At 44.6% G+C, this 15,710-nt stretch overlaps 1 protein-coding gene and 1 pseudogene across 1 annotated transcript in view; one reads left to right on the top strand and one right to left on the bottom strand.

The window, feature by feature from the left end:
- PRUNE2 (prune homolog 2 with BCH domain) overlaps window positions 1-9,111 on the bottom strand; it is a 248,705-nt gene extending 239,594 nt beyond the window's left edge. Inside the window, exon 1 of the mRNA XM_037030318.1 lies at window positions 8,947-9,111. Coding sequence (XP_036886213.1) covers window positions 8,947-8,982 — 36 coding nt within the window. The 5' untranslated portion in view covers window positions 8,983-9,111. The remainder of the gene's footprint in view (window positions 1-8,946) is intronic.
- Window positions 1,940-2,726, top strand: LOC118976074 (40S ribosomal protein S4-like; annotated as a pseudogene).
- Window positions 9,112-15,710: the final 6,599 nt, after the last annotated feature.

Raw genomic sequence — 15,710 nt, 5'->3', positions numbered from 1 at the left:
CAATCAATCATTCAAAGTAATCCTTCTAGCCTCCAGCAAGAGAGTGACAACAATTAAGAAATTTGTAAAACCAAAGATGTGCTCACAAACTTGATGACAAATAAGGGACAGCTTTTAACTTTTTAGAAAAAAAAAAAACGCTTTCCTATCAATTGAAATTCACTAAATATGCACAATATATTTGGTTGCTCTTAAGTTAGTTACATAGTCTATCTCCCAAATAACTTATCAGTCACTTATTTTTCTTTCACATGGGCATACAGTGAGAAAATGCTCCCAATTTATTTCACCAAATCATAGACAGCCCAGCACCATATCATTCTCATAGCAGGTTCTCAATATTGGTTGATTACTCAGTAATCTGAGGGTTTTTATTTCACTGACTGGTTCAGTTTCTGAGAGAAAGGAAGGGAGGGAGAAAAAGATGGAGGGAAACATGGATGTGTGAGAGAAACATTGATTGGTCGTCTCTCGCACACTCATAACTGGGAACCTGGTCTGCAATCCAGGATTGTGCCCTGACCGATAATGGGACTGATGACCGTGCCATTTGCAGTAACGATGCCCAACCCACTGAGCCACACCAGCCAGGGCTGTCTGAGGGTCTTTAATATAAAACAATCAACACAGAGAAATGAACTTCTCTTGGGTCAAAGTGAACTTACCTTTTAACCCTCCTACTAACCTGTGACATTGTTCACTTTTTACTTGGAAAGAATTTAAATGTCCCAGGACCTCCGTTGGGAAGAGGTACTTATGGATGAAAGAAAGGGTCCTGGAATTGGAGACAGGTGATTTGGGAACAAAGCCTGGCTCTGCTCTTTACTGGCTATGAAACTTTGGGCAAACCTCACTGAGACTCAGTTTCCTCAAATGCAAAAGAAAAATACAAGCTACCTCACAAGATCTCTGTGGGCACCGAGTGTAAAACTGTATCTCCTAGAGCTAAGGCAGACATTCAACAAATTTTAATTGAACTACAGGGAGCTAAGAATTGCCCCTCTTTCTAAATAGGGTTTTCTGGTTCTCTTCTCCATCAGTGGCTTTTCAAGCTTTATTACTATGGATGGAGAACATACTAGCATCTTAGTACATGCATACCTGCAACAGGCCTAAAAGGGAGGGCTGTTATTGTTCTCATTTCACAGATGAGAAAATCGAGGCACAGCAAAGTGTGCTTAACTGAAGTTGCCCAACAGTAAGTAAAAATGGCAATGTCAGGCTTTGAGATCAGACAGCTGGCTCCAGAGTCCACACCATTAGCCACCATGCCATATGGCATTTAAGGCAAAGGAGTGAAGAGAAAGAAAACAGGATCTCCAAGGTCCCTCCAAATCCAAAAGTGCTCTCTGGGCACGTCTGAATCTTCCTGTTAGGGCTGGCAACTTTGACTATAGACTGCTTCACGGTTATCAGGTTAGGGGCTCAGGTGTAGAAATGTGTGCTCCCAGGGAAGTCGCCAGTCATAAAGGATGGTGACACAGATGCAATTTTGATTTATTGATGTCTACTTTCAGCTCCTTGTTCTATTCCACTGCATGATATATTGCTAAGAAAGCGCTAATTCTCAAATGTGAATATATGAACCGTGAACTAGACAAGACTTGTTGCCAAAATATATTCAAGAACATATACATTCCACCCGGTCCTGCATAAAAGCTAGCCTCATTATTCTGCAGTAACATATAGTACAAAGTGTGTACTATGTGTGAAGTGCTGTGTGGCACTTTGACCATAATGTTGCTCACCTCTTTCTAATCAACCAGCCCGATTTCTGCACACTGTCACCAGCCTTCCTTCAGACTCAGACCTCTAAGAGTCTACCTGTTCGTCCGCTTACTCATTTTTATGGAGCCACTACCATATGTCACACTTTGTGCAAGACTCATGTCTTCATTAAGTATAAAACCACTTTCCTCTTCTTTGTGCTTAGCACAGTATGGCTCGGAGTTCCGAGAAGCATCTGAAGCACGTAGCGGCTCCAAAGCATCGGATGCTGGACAAACTAATCAGTGTGTTTTCTCCTCGTCTATTGACGATTCTCCCACAAACTGAGAGAATATTTCCCTACATCTTTTGCTAAGGAGCAGACTTAAATCTGCCCCGACAGGCGATGAAGTCAGGAAGATGTGCATGCAATGGTTCAGTAAGATTAATGTCCAGGTCGGAACGGATACAGCCTGCCCTGGTGGTTTTGTGGACGTCATCAGCACTGATAAGACAGTAAAGAATTTCCATCTGGTCTATGACACCAAGGGTGGCTTTGCTATTTATCGTATTACGCCTGAGGAGGCCAAGTACAAGTTGTGCAAAATAAGAGAGATCTTTGTAGACACAAAAAACATCCTCATCTGGTGACTCATGATGCTCGCACCACCTGCTACCCCAATCCCTCCCTCATCAGAGTGAACCACACTGTTCAGGTTGATTTGAGAACTGGGTAGATTACTGATTTCAACAAGTTTGATACTGTTAACCCGTGTATGGTAATGGGAGGTGCTAACTTGGAAAGAATTGGTGTAATCACCAACAGAAAGAGACACCCGGGTTCTTTTGATGTGGTTCAGGCAAACAATGCCAACAGCAATAGCTTTGCCACCCAGCTAATGTTTTTATTACTGAAAAGACAATAAACCATGTAATTCTCTTTCCTGAGGAAAAGCTATTGCCTCACCATTGCTGAACAGAGAGACAAGAGACTGGCAGCCAAACAGAGCAGTAACTGAAATGATTTCTAAGTAACATGATTGGAAGGTTTCGTACTTAACTAAGGATAATATGGCATGATTCATTGCCTCCCCCCCCCAACACACACACACAAACCCCACTACTTACTGAGCTTCAGACACCGTGCTAGGCCTGGGAGATGTCATTATGAGCAAAACCAGACAGAGACCCTGGCCCTACTCTCATTAATCAAATAAGCATTCCCACCAGAGATATAACGACAAGCTGAGATAAGTACGCTAAAAACATAACACCTGACTTACACTTATGAAATGGGGGAGGTGGGGTAGGGAGGGATCACTTAGCAAAGTCATCACTTCTTCTTCACCTAATCAGAAGAGGTAGGAGTGACTTAAGCCAACCCGGGGCTGGAGGAAAAGCCAGCAGAAACTGGGCAGCAGACTGGGCCAGAGTCCAGGGTCAGATCAAGAGTGTTGTCTATTCTCCTAAGAGCAATGGGAAGTGATTATGAGGTTTTAAAGCAGAGTCAGGAGAAGCGTGAAAGAGGCTGTCACAGTGACCTTCCTCACACCCGTCGGAGAGTGGCTTGCAGGAGACCAACCGGTTAGCCGGCCATTGCTCCCACCCAGATGATTCAGTGGTATCTGGAATATGACAGATGGGGAAGGGAAAGAGGAGAAGCAAATTCCCAGTTGGAGAAATTCAATGAATAATAGTGTTACTCACTGAGATAAGAAACCAAAGAAAAGGACCAACTTGGGAGCAAATGGAGAAGAGCAACCATTATTTTAGGTTCCGTGATATGGTGCCGCAGGTACATTATTTTGCTTTACAACAAATCTGTGAAATAGGTCTCATTTTCCCATTTTTCATATTAAAAACACAAGGCTTTTTTATCAGTTTAGTTTTTCTAACTGAGGCTTCAAGGGTCTGCTTTTCCTGGGCAATCTAGTGCCCCATTAAATTCCCAAGACCCTTAAGTAGAAAGATCATTTCTCCCTGGAAAGCAAAGCCCAAAGGCACAGGGCTCGGATAGACATGGATCTGGGACATTGCCGGAGGTTTTGAGTAGGCGACTGTGGGAACCTATTATACATCAAAATCCATGTGAAGGCTGCCCCTTGATTATACCAGCCCTGCCCTTCCCAGTTTTTTTTTCCAAAGACTCCAAACTCCATGACTCTCCCATAAACTCCAGTAGGCAAAAAAGAACCAATGACCAAGGCAAAATCATACACTTTACTCCTCTGGTCCTCAGATGTTCTTTCCCCTTCTGAAGCCTTCGTCCAGATGTAGGTATTTCTCCTTCACCCCTTTCCCTGCTCAGCTAGCCCTCCAGGGAGGAGTGGGGGTGAGGGAAGAGTGATGCCTCCATCACCAAGGCACCAGTGCTTATGAAAGCTTTCCAGAGAGGTACCAAACCCAACATGATGTTACTATCAGCCCAGATAAATGCTACAAATGACCAAAGCTGTTACTTTTGTACCTAGTTAACATTATATATATATATATCCCAAATCACAGATTAAAGGGTGTCCTCACTCACCTGGTCACATCCTTCAAGACACAAGGTGCTATCTGAATGGCAGTGACCAATTCTTTACCTGTGAGGCAGAGCAGTCCACTCTGAGATTTACACTGAAAAAGTCTGGGTCTTCTCTGCAGGCCCTGAGACTGGGACAATCGCAGCTCACGGTGTGAGAGCTCAGGCAGTGAGAAGCCAAGCTGACTCCAGGGCTAAAGCAATCAAGGGCTCTTCTCTCATCAGAACCTAAGTGGGAGGCGCCACATACACAGAAGTGCTTTGGGTTCCTGAGTTTCCTGCTTAGAATGCTCTGGCACCATCTCAAATGCAGCAGCTCTCACTTATAATGGGGAGGGACCTGATCCTGAGGACAGTGATCAGAATGACCTCAGCTCTCCGAGTGAAACTGCTCTGCCAGCATCTCCATCATCGCTAGTCCTCACCACAGCGGCCCTTTGAAAGGCATGGAACTTCCACTTCAAAAATGTTTTTATTGACACGCACGACCTTCTTCCCATTAAGGAAATCGGGAAGAATGTATTCCTCCAACTTCCAGTCAAGATGATTGATTACTTTGCAGACATGGTGCAGTCTTTTTCATTCTTTTTTAAAACTTTATCTCTATAAACTGTAATATGGTTGTTCATTTACTTTTGAATGCATTTTATTGTCTCTATGCCACACACCCCGGAGTATACGCTGACATGCAGGTCACCCAGAACTTTTATTCTGTGGAAGTCCCCATGTTGACCAATACCCAGTGCAGATGTGAGCCTGTCACCTGCAGTTGTCACTGCTGAAGTGGCAGGTGCATTCTCTAGATCATAGTGGTGATCCAGTCCCCACCCCACCCCACTGCAAGGGTCTTTGAAAACAGCATTCCCGGGACATTAATATGCCTCATATCCATCGGTGGCAGCTGACTCTCCTGCCACAAACACACTCACACACAAGGCTGGCTCATGACCTACAACTCAGGGCATGTGTGCTGCAGCCCCTCCCTCCCTCCAGCAGCTGCTTCAGTTGCATCAGCGGGCGGAGTCTGGGCAGTGGGAGAGGCTCAGCAGCCAGCAGCCACCAGCCAGCAGCCAGCAGCTGGTCTACCCAGTGCAGGGACCCTGGCGTCCTGCCAACCAGAGCCCCCGGGGTTCTGAGTACCCATTTACCTCATTTCCCACCTCCCAATGTTCATGGGAACTTCAGCTGTTTATTGCCATCATGAGGTTGCCTTGGCCTGAATAGTTTTCTGAGCTGGTCACTATGAACTGGAGGGTATTTCCTAAACTACAGCCTAGGGCAGGAAGCTCTCAATTTCCCTCACCATAGAAACAGTGTAACTAAGAATGAGGAAGACACCACCATAGAACTGGTATAACCAAGGTGAAAGGCATGGCTTAAACTTAAGGGCAGACCTGGAACTACAGGATTTGGTCCCTGTCCCTATTCCAGCTCAGCATAGGCAGGTGGAAGAAAAGCCAGGTGGGCAGTGGCGAGAGAGAAAGAAAATGTGTCTTCAGATCAGAATTAGCTGAGTTCACGTATGGAGTAGTGCATGAAGGTAACAAATCAATTTGGTTACCTCCTCAACTGCCTTGGATCTAGCTCTCCCACTGCTTACTCCACTGTTCTAATTGTTTTCACAATAATTGCGTTAATTTCCTATCCGTTTCTGCAGACTGCATGGCAGGAGTGACTACTTCCCTTGCTGCCCTCCACCTTTAGCCCAGGTTTTTCTTTTTTACAAAGAAATTCCAGGCACCTAGGCCTGTCCTGACAAGTCAGAGGCAGGCCCCCTAGGGAAGCATTTGGGTTCGAGGGGGCGGGCGGGGGGGGGAGATCCCTCTGAAGCCATGCCTGGGGTTAACTTTCGCCATTTCTGATCTGCTTTACCTATTCTCTGGAATGAAGGGTGGTGTTAGAAGTTTTAGGGAAAAGAGGGATGGGATTGTATCAGTGAATCTGCCTCAGTTTAAGGACTTGAAAAACCAGACTGGGATGATAAATAGAACGAAAAGAGTGCTTTCCCAATTTCAACAAAAATAATATCCTAACTACCTGATAAAAATTCAAAAGCATTCCTTCTGCTTCTAAGATTTCTGTTCCACCCACAGACCTGGCCCAGAATGGGAGAACTTCTTCTCCCCTCCCAATGGCAGATGGGTAATAAATGTTCCTGGTTAGGATTAAAAAGCACACAAATAAAGTCCCCAAAGTTGACGATTGGAGATTTTGTCTATGGCTAACAGCCATTCAGTTTTCGAGTTTTAAATTTCTTTGGTTTGTTGAAATTAACTAGCTTTGGTAGCGATTAGACTGTGTTAAGTCTTTGGAAGGGACATTAACTACTTCAAACCATTCAACGATATGTATTGCGCTTACAGAATACCAAAGAAGTGAAGCAGGTAGAAAAAGTCTGCCAATTAGACTTTTTAAGGTATTATATACATTGACTTCTGATGGAAAACTGCTTAAACATAACACATAAGTCCTACCTAATTATGGTCTAATAAAGCTTAAATGAAAACCAGCACAATGATTTTCTCCTCCTTAAAATGTTTCCCAAAGTATAGACTAATTTTTTAAAATTCTGTTGTTTCTGTATGAATAAACTCACAAATGAATGCCATAATTATTGACTTAATCTTTTTCTCTTAAACAAATATGTTCTCTTAAACAGAAGGTTATCTGCTATAACACTTAAATGTTGCATGTGCGGTAAAAATTTTGTACCTAGAACATGCAGTTTGTCAGGGAAAATGTGGCACTAACAGTCACCAGACCACCTTTGCTGCGGCTGACTGCGACAGACTAATTGCGATCTCTAATGAGAAACCTGTTCCAAGAAAAAAACAAAATTAGCGGTAATTGTTCTTCTGGCTAAAGCAGGAGACTGGGAACAGTATTTCAAACAACCCCTTCCTTTTCCTGTCTTTATTTTTTTAATGATGTAGAGCAATTGCTCAGCTAATGAAGGCTTTCAGTAAATAAACTTACACATGATTTTCAACTGATTACTCTGAAATAGGGACTTTTCTATTCCAGCAATTGCTCTTGCTCACCCTCCACAATCTAAATGTTTATTGTTAAAGTAAACATAAGGGAAGTGGAGTACAGGTGGGGTCTAAAACTTCGTTTATCACCGATCACCATTTATTTTCACCCACGAAAAGTTAATAAGTAAATAAGCAGCCAAAATTGACCTTCCTTTTTGACCGTCTCTCATTCATTATTAGGCAAAGAACACAGAGCATACTTGTACTATCGGAAATGGAAGTGAGTTTCTGCAATCTGTATTTTCCTTTGTGTGCTCATGTAGAACTCATAGGGGGGTCAGCAATAAACACAGAAATGATCACATAGGTTCTCAATGCTAAAATCCCCACAAACATTCAACTTTCTGGGAGGCTTATGGTAGAAAACAAAGTACTTATATTAGCACTAATCAACTCACGTGGTCTTTTAAAAGATACTTACAGTCAAGTCAGGGTAAGAATCCCACTTTCCTCTGCACTCCCTTTGTCGTTCCAAGGTCAGTTACGGTAACAAGCCTGCAAATACCCTGCCTTGTAATCAAGACGTCACCTTAATGCAGACTTTATACTTTGGCTTCTAAGGTTTAAAGGTTAAAGGCATCATAAATTATGCATTTCCCCCTATGCCAGGCCCATAAAAGGCGCTTTCACTGTTCATTAAAGATATTGCTACTAAAAGGGCAGAGGCTTTTGTTTTAAGCACCGAAACGGAAACATTCCCATTATGTTTATTACTGCTATGCAGGAGAGCCAAAACAATTCAGAATTAGGAAACTGTTAGGATCTGTTGTTCCAGAATATATAGCAGCTGTCAATGTGCACAGTGAAATTCTGGTTCACTCTTTGTACAACGAAACAGGGAAACATAGCTGGCCCACACGCTGTTCTCCAGGAGAACGACAGTCTGGCACAACCCACACGGCCAGCAACAGTTGGGGTTTTCCCCTTCTTTCTCTGTCCTGTGTTACAGATCCGAACAGGGACCAGAGAGACACACGGTTCACAGGCGAGTACGGAGCAAGCTCTGAGAGTGGTGTGTTTGTATAAACTGCGCATTGGCACGTGTCCTTCCTCGCTGACACTCGGACTTCCTCACTTATGTTTTACCACCACCTGCAGCTAAAGCCAATTCCAAGAGATTCTTTTTCTAAGTTTTTTTTTCATCTTTATTGTATTTATTCCCATTACCATTTAATCCCCTTATCCCCCACCCCGGCCCCCAGCAATCATCACAGTGTGTCCATCGGAGGGATTCTTATTTTCCTTCTACACTCACATGTAACGCATCTGCAGAGCCTGGGCTCTTTTTCCAAGGAGCACCACACCCATTCATCTTCCAGCCTTCGGGAGTAAAACGCAGATTTGGCTGGACCTGCCTCTCTCCAATCTCAGGCTGAAGGGACCAAAACTGGACACACAACACCCAACTTGAGTCAGGCTGTGACCGCCCCCAGCTCAGCATTTTGTCTGACTTGAGGGAGAATTCTGGAGACAGACTGCTTCCTGTAAGCACCAGAGTTCCAGAGATTTTTTCCAGGGGACAGCCCGTATACCCTGACAACTAAATGACAAAGTTATCTCTTCCTCTTCTACAGCAATGCCCTTTCTTCTTCATCAGAACACACACACGTACATACACGTACATACACGCACACGCGCACACAGACACACACAACTCACAGCCTTGCTTCCTCAACTTACCAGTTTAGACTTGGCGCGTTGCAAAAATTCTTCCATATCGTTGCGAGAGGTTTGGACCAGAGGTACCCGGAAGGGTGCACAGGAAGATCTCGGTCGGGAGAGAGGAGCGGAGTCTCCGGGTAGTGGCTGCCTGGGGCGCAGTGACCAGCTGCTCCTTCCTGCCGCTCGGAGGCGGCAGAGGCTCTGCGTGTACCCTCCGCGTTGGCGTCCCAGGGCTCCCAGCCCCACCCCTGAGCTCCACGGTCTGCTCCGGACAGGACTCTGCCCTATTAAGGAAAGTGGGTGTGCCTCCGGGAGACCCAGAGCGCGCCCAGCCAGCTCGCTGGCACGAGCGCCTACGGGGCCGAGCTCAAGAACCGGACCCGGAGGCGGGTGTGTTGGGGGATGGCCAGGGGCACCTCGGCCAATCGCAGGGCCCTGCTGCGGCCTCCTGACGTGGCGCGCCTAAAGCTGCTGCAACCATGGACAGCGCCCAGAAGTGCGTGCCAAGTGAAAGGGGCTGCTGCAGCGGGAAGCTCTGCCGCAGGCACTCTGTCAGCCAGGGGCAGGTGGGAAGAGAAAGAGTGGGGAAAGAAGCCCCCTGGGGAGACCCCCTCCTTAGCCAGCACCCCCTTGGCTAGCTACCAGGTTAGAAAGCGCTCCAGCGGGCACCTAATGAGCTGGTTCTGCTGGCCTAGCCAGGGGATGCACTCAGCTAGATGGGGGTTGGGGAGGGAGCAACGAAGGAGGGGGGTGTGTGGCTGTTACTGCTGAGCTAAAAGCAGTATAACCTTGATGGAAAATAATCAAAAGAGCAGGCTGGAAGATTGTGCAAGGTTGCATCCATCCTCCTTGGCCTCAAAACATACCCACCCAGCAAAGGGCGTCTGCAGTTCACTCCAACCGAATCCCTGTATGTTGACCCTGGGGCTGATGCACAGATATATTCTTCTGCAGTCTGCATCACTCTCTGGCATGCTCACTCAGGGGGAGCTGGGGCAATAGCACCTTCCTACTGCACAGGGGTCTGTGTTTCTACAAGATTCCCATATGATTTCTATGTGCCTTAAAGTTTAAGTACTGCAATATGCACTTAAATATATAGCTGTGGACCTTATAAACCATAGAGTTTTGTTGTGTGTGCTCTCTAGCCTTAGACCACCTCAGGCTTTCTCTTACATCTAGGCCTTTGCATGTCTGCCTACAGTAGCCTTTTTGCCCTTTCCCCAGCCCACACTGCCTGGCTAACACAAGGTTCAGTTGTCAGCTTAGTGAAGTGGTCTCAACCCTGACTGCACATTGAACTTATATTATAATCCCCCGGGGGCTTTGACAATACTGGTTCCCAGACCAATCGAATCTGTATCTCTAAGGGTGGGGCCACATCATCAGTCAGGTGTAAAAGTGCTCTGAGTGATTCTAATGTGCAGCCCAGGTATGATCCTCTGGTTCTCAAACTTTAGCATGTATCTGGACCACTTAGAGGTCTATTAAAACACAGATTTCTGTGACTTAACTCCAGAATTCCAGGATTAATAGGTTTGTCTTAATGGGCCTGAGAATTTCCATTTTTAACAGTCTCCCTGGGTTTGCTGATATTTCTGATCCAGGTGCCACTCTTTGAAAATGGCTGGCTTAAAAGTTGTCTTCTAGCCCTGGCTGGTGTAGCTCAGTGGATTGAGCACGGGCCTTCGAATCAGAGGATCGAGGTTCGATTCCCAGTCAGGACACATGCCTGGGTTGCAGGCCAGTTCCCGGCAGGGGACACAAGATACATTGTGTGTCCTCGGCAGAGGCAACCATACATTGATATTTCTCTCCCTCTCTCCTTCCCTTCCCCTCTAAAGATAAATAAATAAAATATTTTTTTAAAAAGTTGTCTTCTTTCAGGAAACCTCTGATGTACTCCTCCCTCTCCACCCCAGGCCCCTTCCATGTTCTGTCATAGCAACCTATACTTCCTACTTTACAATCAAGTGCCTTGTTATTTGTCTGTGTTCTCCACCAGACTGTAAGGGTCATGAGAATAAGGACTTGCCTGTCTGATTCATTAATGTATCCCTAATACAATTCATGTCATATACAGATCCTCAGTAAATATACTTTAATACACAAATGTATGTACAAAAGGTTTTTTTGTGTTTTTGTGTGTGTGCTCTCTCTCTCTCTCTAGTGTGTGTATACATGAGACAGTAGTAGAGGTGGAGAGAGAAAGAATGATAGAGAGATTATCCAATTATTTTTTATTCAGTAGAATCCAATGATAAGAATCCTCAGTCTGGAGACCTGATTAAAGGAGAGCGATAGGAGCATTAAGCTGCCGTTTGCATTCAGGTGCTGAGCTGTGTGGAAGCTGAAGATTCTATCTGCTTTCTTTGCAGACTTAAGTAGTTTAAAATCATGCAGGTAACTTGTGTTTTATCAGCCTTTAAATCTATGAGTGATTACAATTCAAGTAACTTTCCTAAGAAAAATTCCCAAGACTTCCTTGCCTCTGACTCTATTGGGGAACTTAGTGACAATCACACAATACTGTTTTATTCCTCTGACTTTTGATTTTAAACATGCTGGGTAATTCTTAAACAACATTGAGATTTCTTAAGGTGTTTTTTTCCCTAATGGATTCAAATTCCAACATCCATTGCTTGGAGTTTTTCTCCACTAACAACATCCTTGAAAAAGTTTCTTACGATTTACCTCCTCCAGGAAACCTTGAGGAACTGACCATCTATACTACAATAGTTTCTTGAGATTGCTGTAACAAATTATCATCACAAACCCAGTGGCTTAAAGCCACATGAATTTATTATCTTTCAATTCTGCAGGTCAGATGTCCACCACCAGGAGAATTCTAGTTGTCAGCAGGGCTGCAATCCTTTCTGGAGATTCTAGGGGGAAATCCTTTTTTTTTTTTTTCCTTCTCTAGCTTCTAGAAGTATCCCACATTCCTCCGGTCATGTTGCCTTCCTCCATCTCCAAAACCAACGATATTGCATATCTCTGACTATTCTTCTGTAGCCACATCGCCCCTCCCTCTCTTCTTCTACCTTCCTCTCCCACTTTTAAGGGCCCTCACGATTACAAGGTCCTACTTGGGTAACCCAGAAATATCTCCCAAGTCAGTTGATTAGCGACCTAAATTCCCCTTTGCTATGTAACCTAACAGATTCCCATCCTGAGAGTTAGGATGTGGACTCTCTGGGAAGCTAATATTCAAGATACCACACAATCCACACCCCAAATTATTTAGTAGCTATCAGGTTTTGATCCTCAATTTCTTACATTCTGTAGCAGCTAGAAATCTAGTGCCTTTAACTTTAGATTAGAAATCATCAACCCTGGCTACACAATGAAATCACCTGAGAAGCTTTAAAAAATATTGATGCTGTAGATGAAAAAGGGGCCACCTATTAAACCTGACAAGCTCCGGCGTGGCCTGCAAGGGGATCCCTACAAACCCAGAGACTGAAAGTAACCACATAGGATGGTCTGAGCATAAGAATTCCTAACTAAGAGGGAGTCATTGAAGGTCGTCATGTCCTAGGCCTGTAACTTCCTTGACAAAGGTCAATATTTACCTGAAGTGAGTCTGTCCCTTTTTGCATCTAAATAACTAACATACCTTTGAAATGTCAGATGAATTCCCTTTTCCAAATCCTGCAGGGTACACCAACCAGAGCCTAGAGACCACAGAACCTCTCATTGTTGTCTGTTCCCCACATACCACCTCTGTGAGCTGTAAATGACAATTAGTAACTACTTTGTACTCGATGTAAAAGAAGTATGTGTCTCTCCTGAGGATGCAGTAAGAAATGGCTGCCAACACATGGAAAGAAAGTCCTGCTCAGTTTATGGAATTTCAGATAGCAGCCCGAGCAGGCGAATATAATGAGAGTGCTGGGGAAAGCAAGACTAGGGCTCAGTCTAATTCCATCTCCTTATTTTATTGCATGGTACCAAAGACCAGTTAGTTCAACACCCTGCTTGGGCTAAGAGAGCTGCTTAGAAGCAGAGCCAGGACTGGAGCTCAGTTCTCCATCACTCATTCATTTATGGGTCATCGACTATGCTCAGGTAGGCATTCTACTAAACCTAAAATGTGCAAGGCTCTTAAGTGGCTCATGGTCTAGTCACTCTAACACCAAGAGATACATTTGGTGATTGAAAAAAGCATCTGGTATTGTACTAGTTGAGACACAATATGGTATCATGACTTGTTGGGAACTGCCCTGCTTGGTTTCAGGAATTGTAACTGCCCCCCATGACTAAGTGAACGACCTCTGGAATGCAGGCCACAGGAGACAGAGCTTGTCTCTGGCAGCAAGTTCTGCTTCTGCTTCTTCCCCTGCCCCCAAAGTGTGGTCAATGTCCATTGTGGGTACGACCCCTCAGAGAGGGGCAACCTAGGACAGACACGATCACTTGGGAGTCCATCATGGAAGGACTCGGGGTGGGGGGGCTGTGACAAAGAGGGAGCGATGGGCCCTCATCCCTCCAGCTATTGTGACATAGCCTGAGTCCCCAATTCCATCTGGGAGAAGCGCTTCCTGGCTCTAATCCACTTAAGCCTAAAAACCTATGATGGGAAAGGTGGGGCAGCCCTGTGCTGGAAAGGTCAGGTATTGGGGTGAATCAGGCATAAGAAAGAATATATAAATAAATCCTGTGAAACCTGCTTTGCTTAAAATGCTTTCATTTAAATGATAAGGGTCCAAGAAAGAAGGTTGTTCCTCAAAGTTTTATGTCTCTTTAGCTATCTGACCCTGACTGAGAATAAGCCCTCATAGTTCTTTGAATGCTATCTATTGTTTGATTCTTACCTGTATTCTTGTGCAAACAAACCCAATGAAAGCCCCTTGAGCAGGGGGCTGTTGGCCCTTCCCCTTTGAGGGATTGGCCACCTTTCCTCCCCAAGCAGATCATGTCTTGGTAGTGTTTACCTTCATCCCTGGTAGACCAGGGAACTTTGAGGGCAAAGTTGCCCCAACAGTGACTGCAATGTTGGTTCTCATCCTGGCTGTGGAAGACTAAACATGGCTGCAAATTCTTTGACACTCCTCCCAATGAGACATCAGGTCTACATTCCTTCTCCTTGAATCTAGAAGAGCTCTTGGACTTCCTGAGCAATACAACAAAGCAGAAGTGACACCGTGACACTTCTGTGACTACACCTTAAGAGAATGGCAGATTTTACTTCTTGTATTTTAGAAAGCACACTCTTGGAACCTAGCCTTCAGGCTATGAGGAAGCCCAAGCAGCCACGTGGAGAGGCCCACGTGAAAAAGAACTAAGAATGCTGTCTAGTAGCCATCATAAAAACAGATTCTGTAGCCCCAGTCAAGCCACGGTAGCTGATGCCATGTGGAAGAGAGTTAAGCTGTCTCTGCTGAGCCCTTCCTACAAAATTCTTGACTCAGAGGATAGTGAGGTACAAGAAACTGATTGTTATTATAGCCAATAAATTTCTGGGTAATTTGTTATGCAGCAATATGTAACCAGAACACCTGCCTATTGACAAGCTATGAAACTTTGGGAAAGTTATCTTCTCTAAGTGTCACTATCTGCATCTATAAAATAGGAATAATCTTCCCTTTTAGGACTGCTGTGAAAATTAATGCAACAACAGAGGGTCCAATTCCTGTTCCATAGCTGCCATTATTGTCACGACAAAGAGTCTAGAAGTGGACATAAGGGCTTCCATAAAGAGACCTCAACAAGAGAGGGATCCCTAGGGCAATTGTGGAAAGATCAACAGTCACAAAATTGTGACATTGTTATATTATTGGTAATATAGCCCTGGCTGGTGTGGCTCTGTGGATTGAGTGCTAACCTGAGAACCAAAGGGTTGTCAGTTCAATTCTCAGTCAGGGCACATTCCTGGGTTGCAGGCCAGATCCCTCAGTTACCCAAGTGAGAGGCAAGCACTCACTGATGTCTCTCTCCTTCTCTTTCTTCCTCCCTTCCCTTCTCTAAAAATAAATAAATAAAAATCTTTAAAAAATAAAGAAATAGGTATTATATATAGGTATGATGTTATGTCTATAATATCAAAGAGAATATTATAATTTGAGGCTAATGTATACCAAGCAACATTGTCTAAGGCTACCCTCATTTGGAAACCTGGGATTCATACAATGAGATGCCTGTTTCAGAAAAAGGCACTGCAGCTGCTCCAGCTAGGGATATTTCTCTGCAGTAACACATCTGCCTGCACTGCTCACTTACAGCAATGTTTGTGTGTTTTATATCCCCAAAGTACCACTTCCCGCCCCCACTGGCTGGGTCTTCCTCTTACAGCCTCTGTAAGAGGAACACTGCGTTCCTCTGCAGTTCTGCCTCCACCTCAAGGGGCTCTTAACTGCAGACAACACCATGACAAGGGCACCTGAAGTTTTCCTTATCATAGAGCCAGCTCCCTGGAGCTCACATCAGTGTGGCATCAGGGAACTTGGATGTGAGTCCTGTCTGTGTGCTGTGGGGCAAGCTCCTGACCTCTCTGATCATCAGTCTCCTCATCTGTGAAACTGGGAAAATAATACTTGCCTTTGTTACTTTATAAGATCATCATAAAATATCAAGTTGTAAAGTCCCTACATATTATGGAAAATGTTAACAATAGAAGGGAAAATAAGAAGGAAAGTTTCCTTTGTTAAAAAAGATTTTATTTATTTATCTTTAGAGGGGAAGGGAAGGGGAGAAGGAGAGAAATATCAATGTGTGGTTGCCTCTTGTTTGTCACCTGCTGGAATCTGGCCTGCAACCCAGGCATATGCCCTGAGTGGGAA

Source organism: Sturnira hondurensis, unplaced genomic scaffold, assembly GCF_014824575.4.
Source record: "Sturnira hondurensis isolate 20B ecotype Veracruz unplaced genomic scaffold, ASM1482457v3 Scaffold0020642, whole genome shotgun sequence".
NCBI lineage: Eukaryota > Metazoa > Chordata > Mammalia > Chiroptera > Phyllostomidae > Sturnira > Sturnira hondurensis.
The sequence above is the reverse complement of the archived record's forward strand: the minus strand, read 5'-3'. Positions and strand labels throughout refer to the sequence as shown.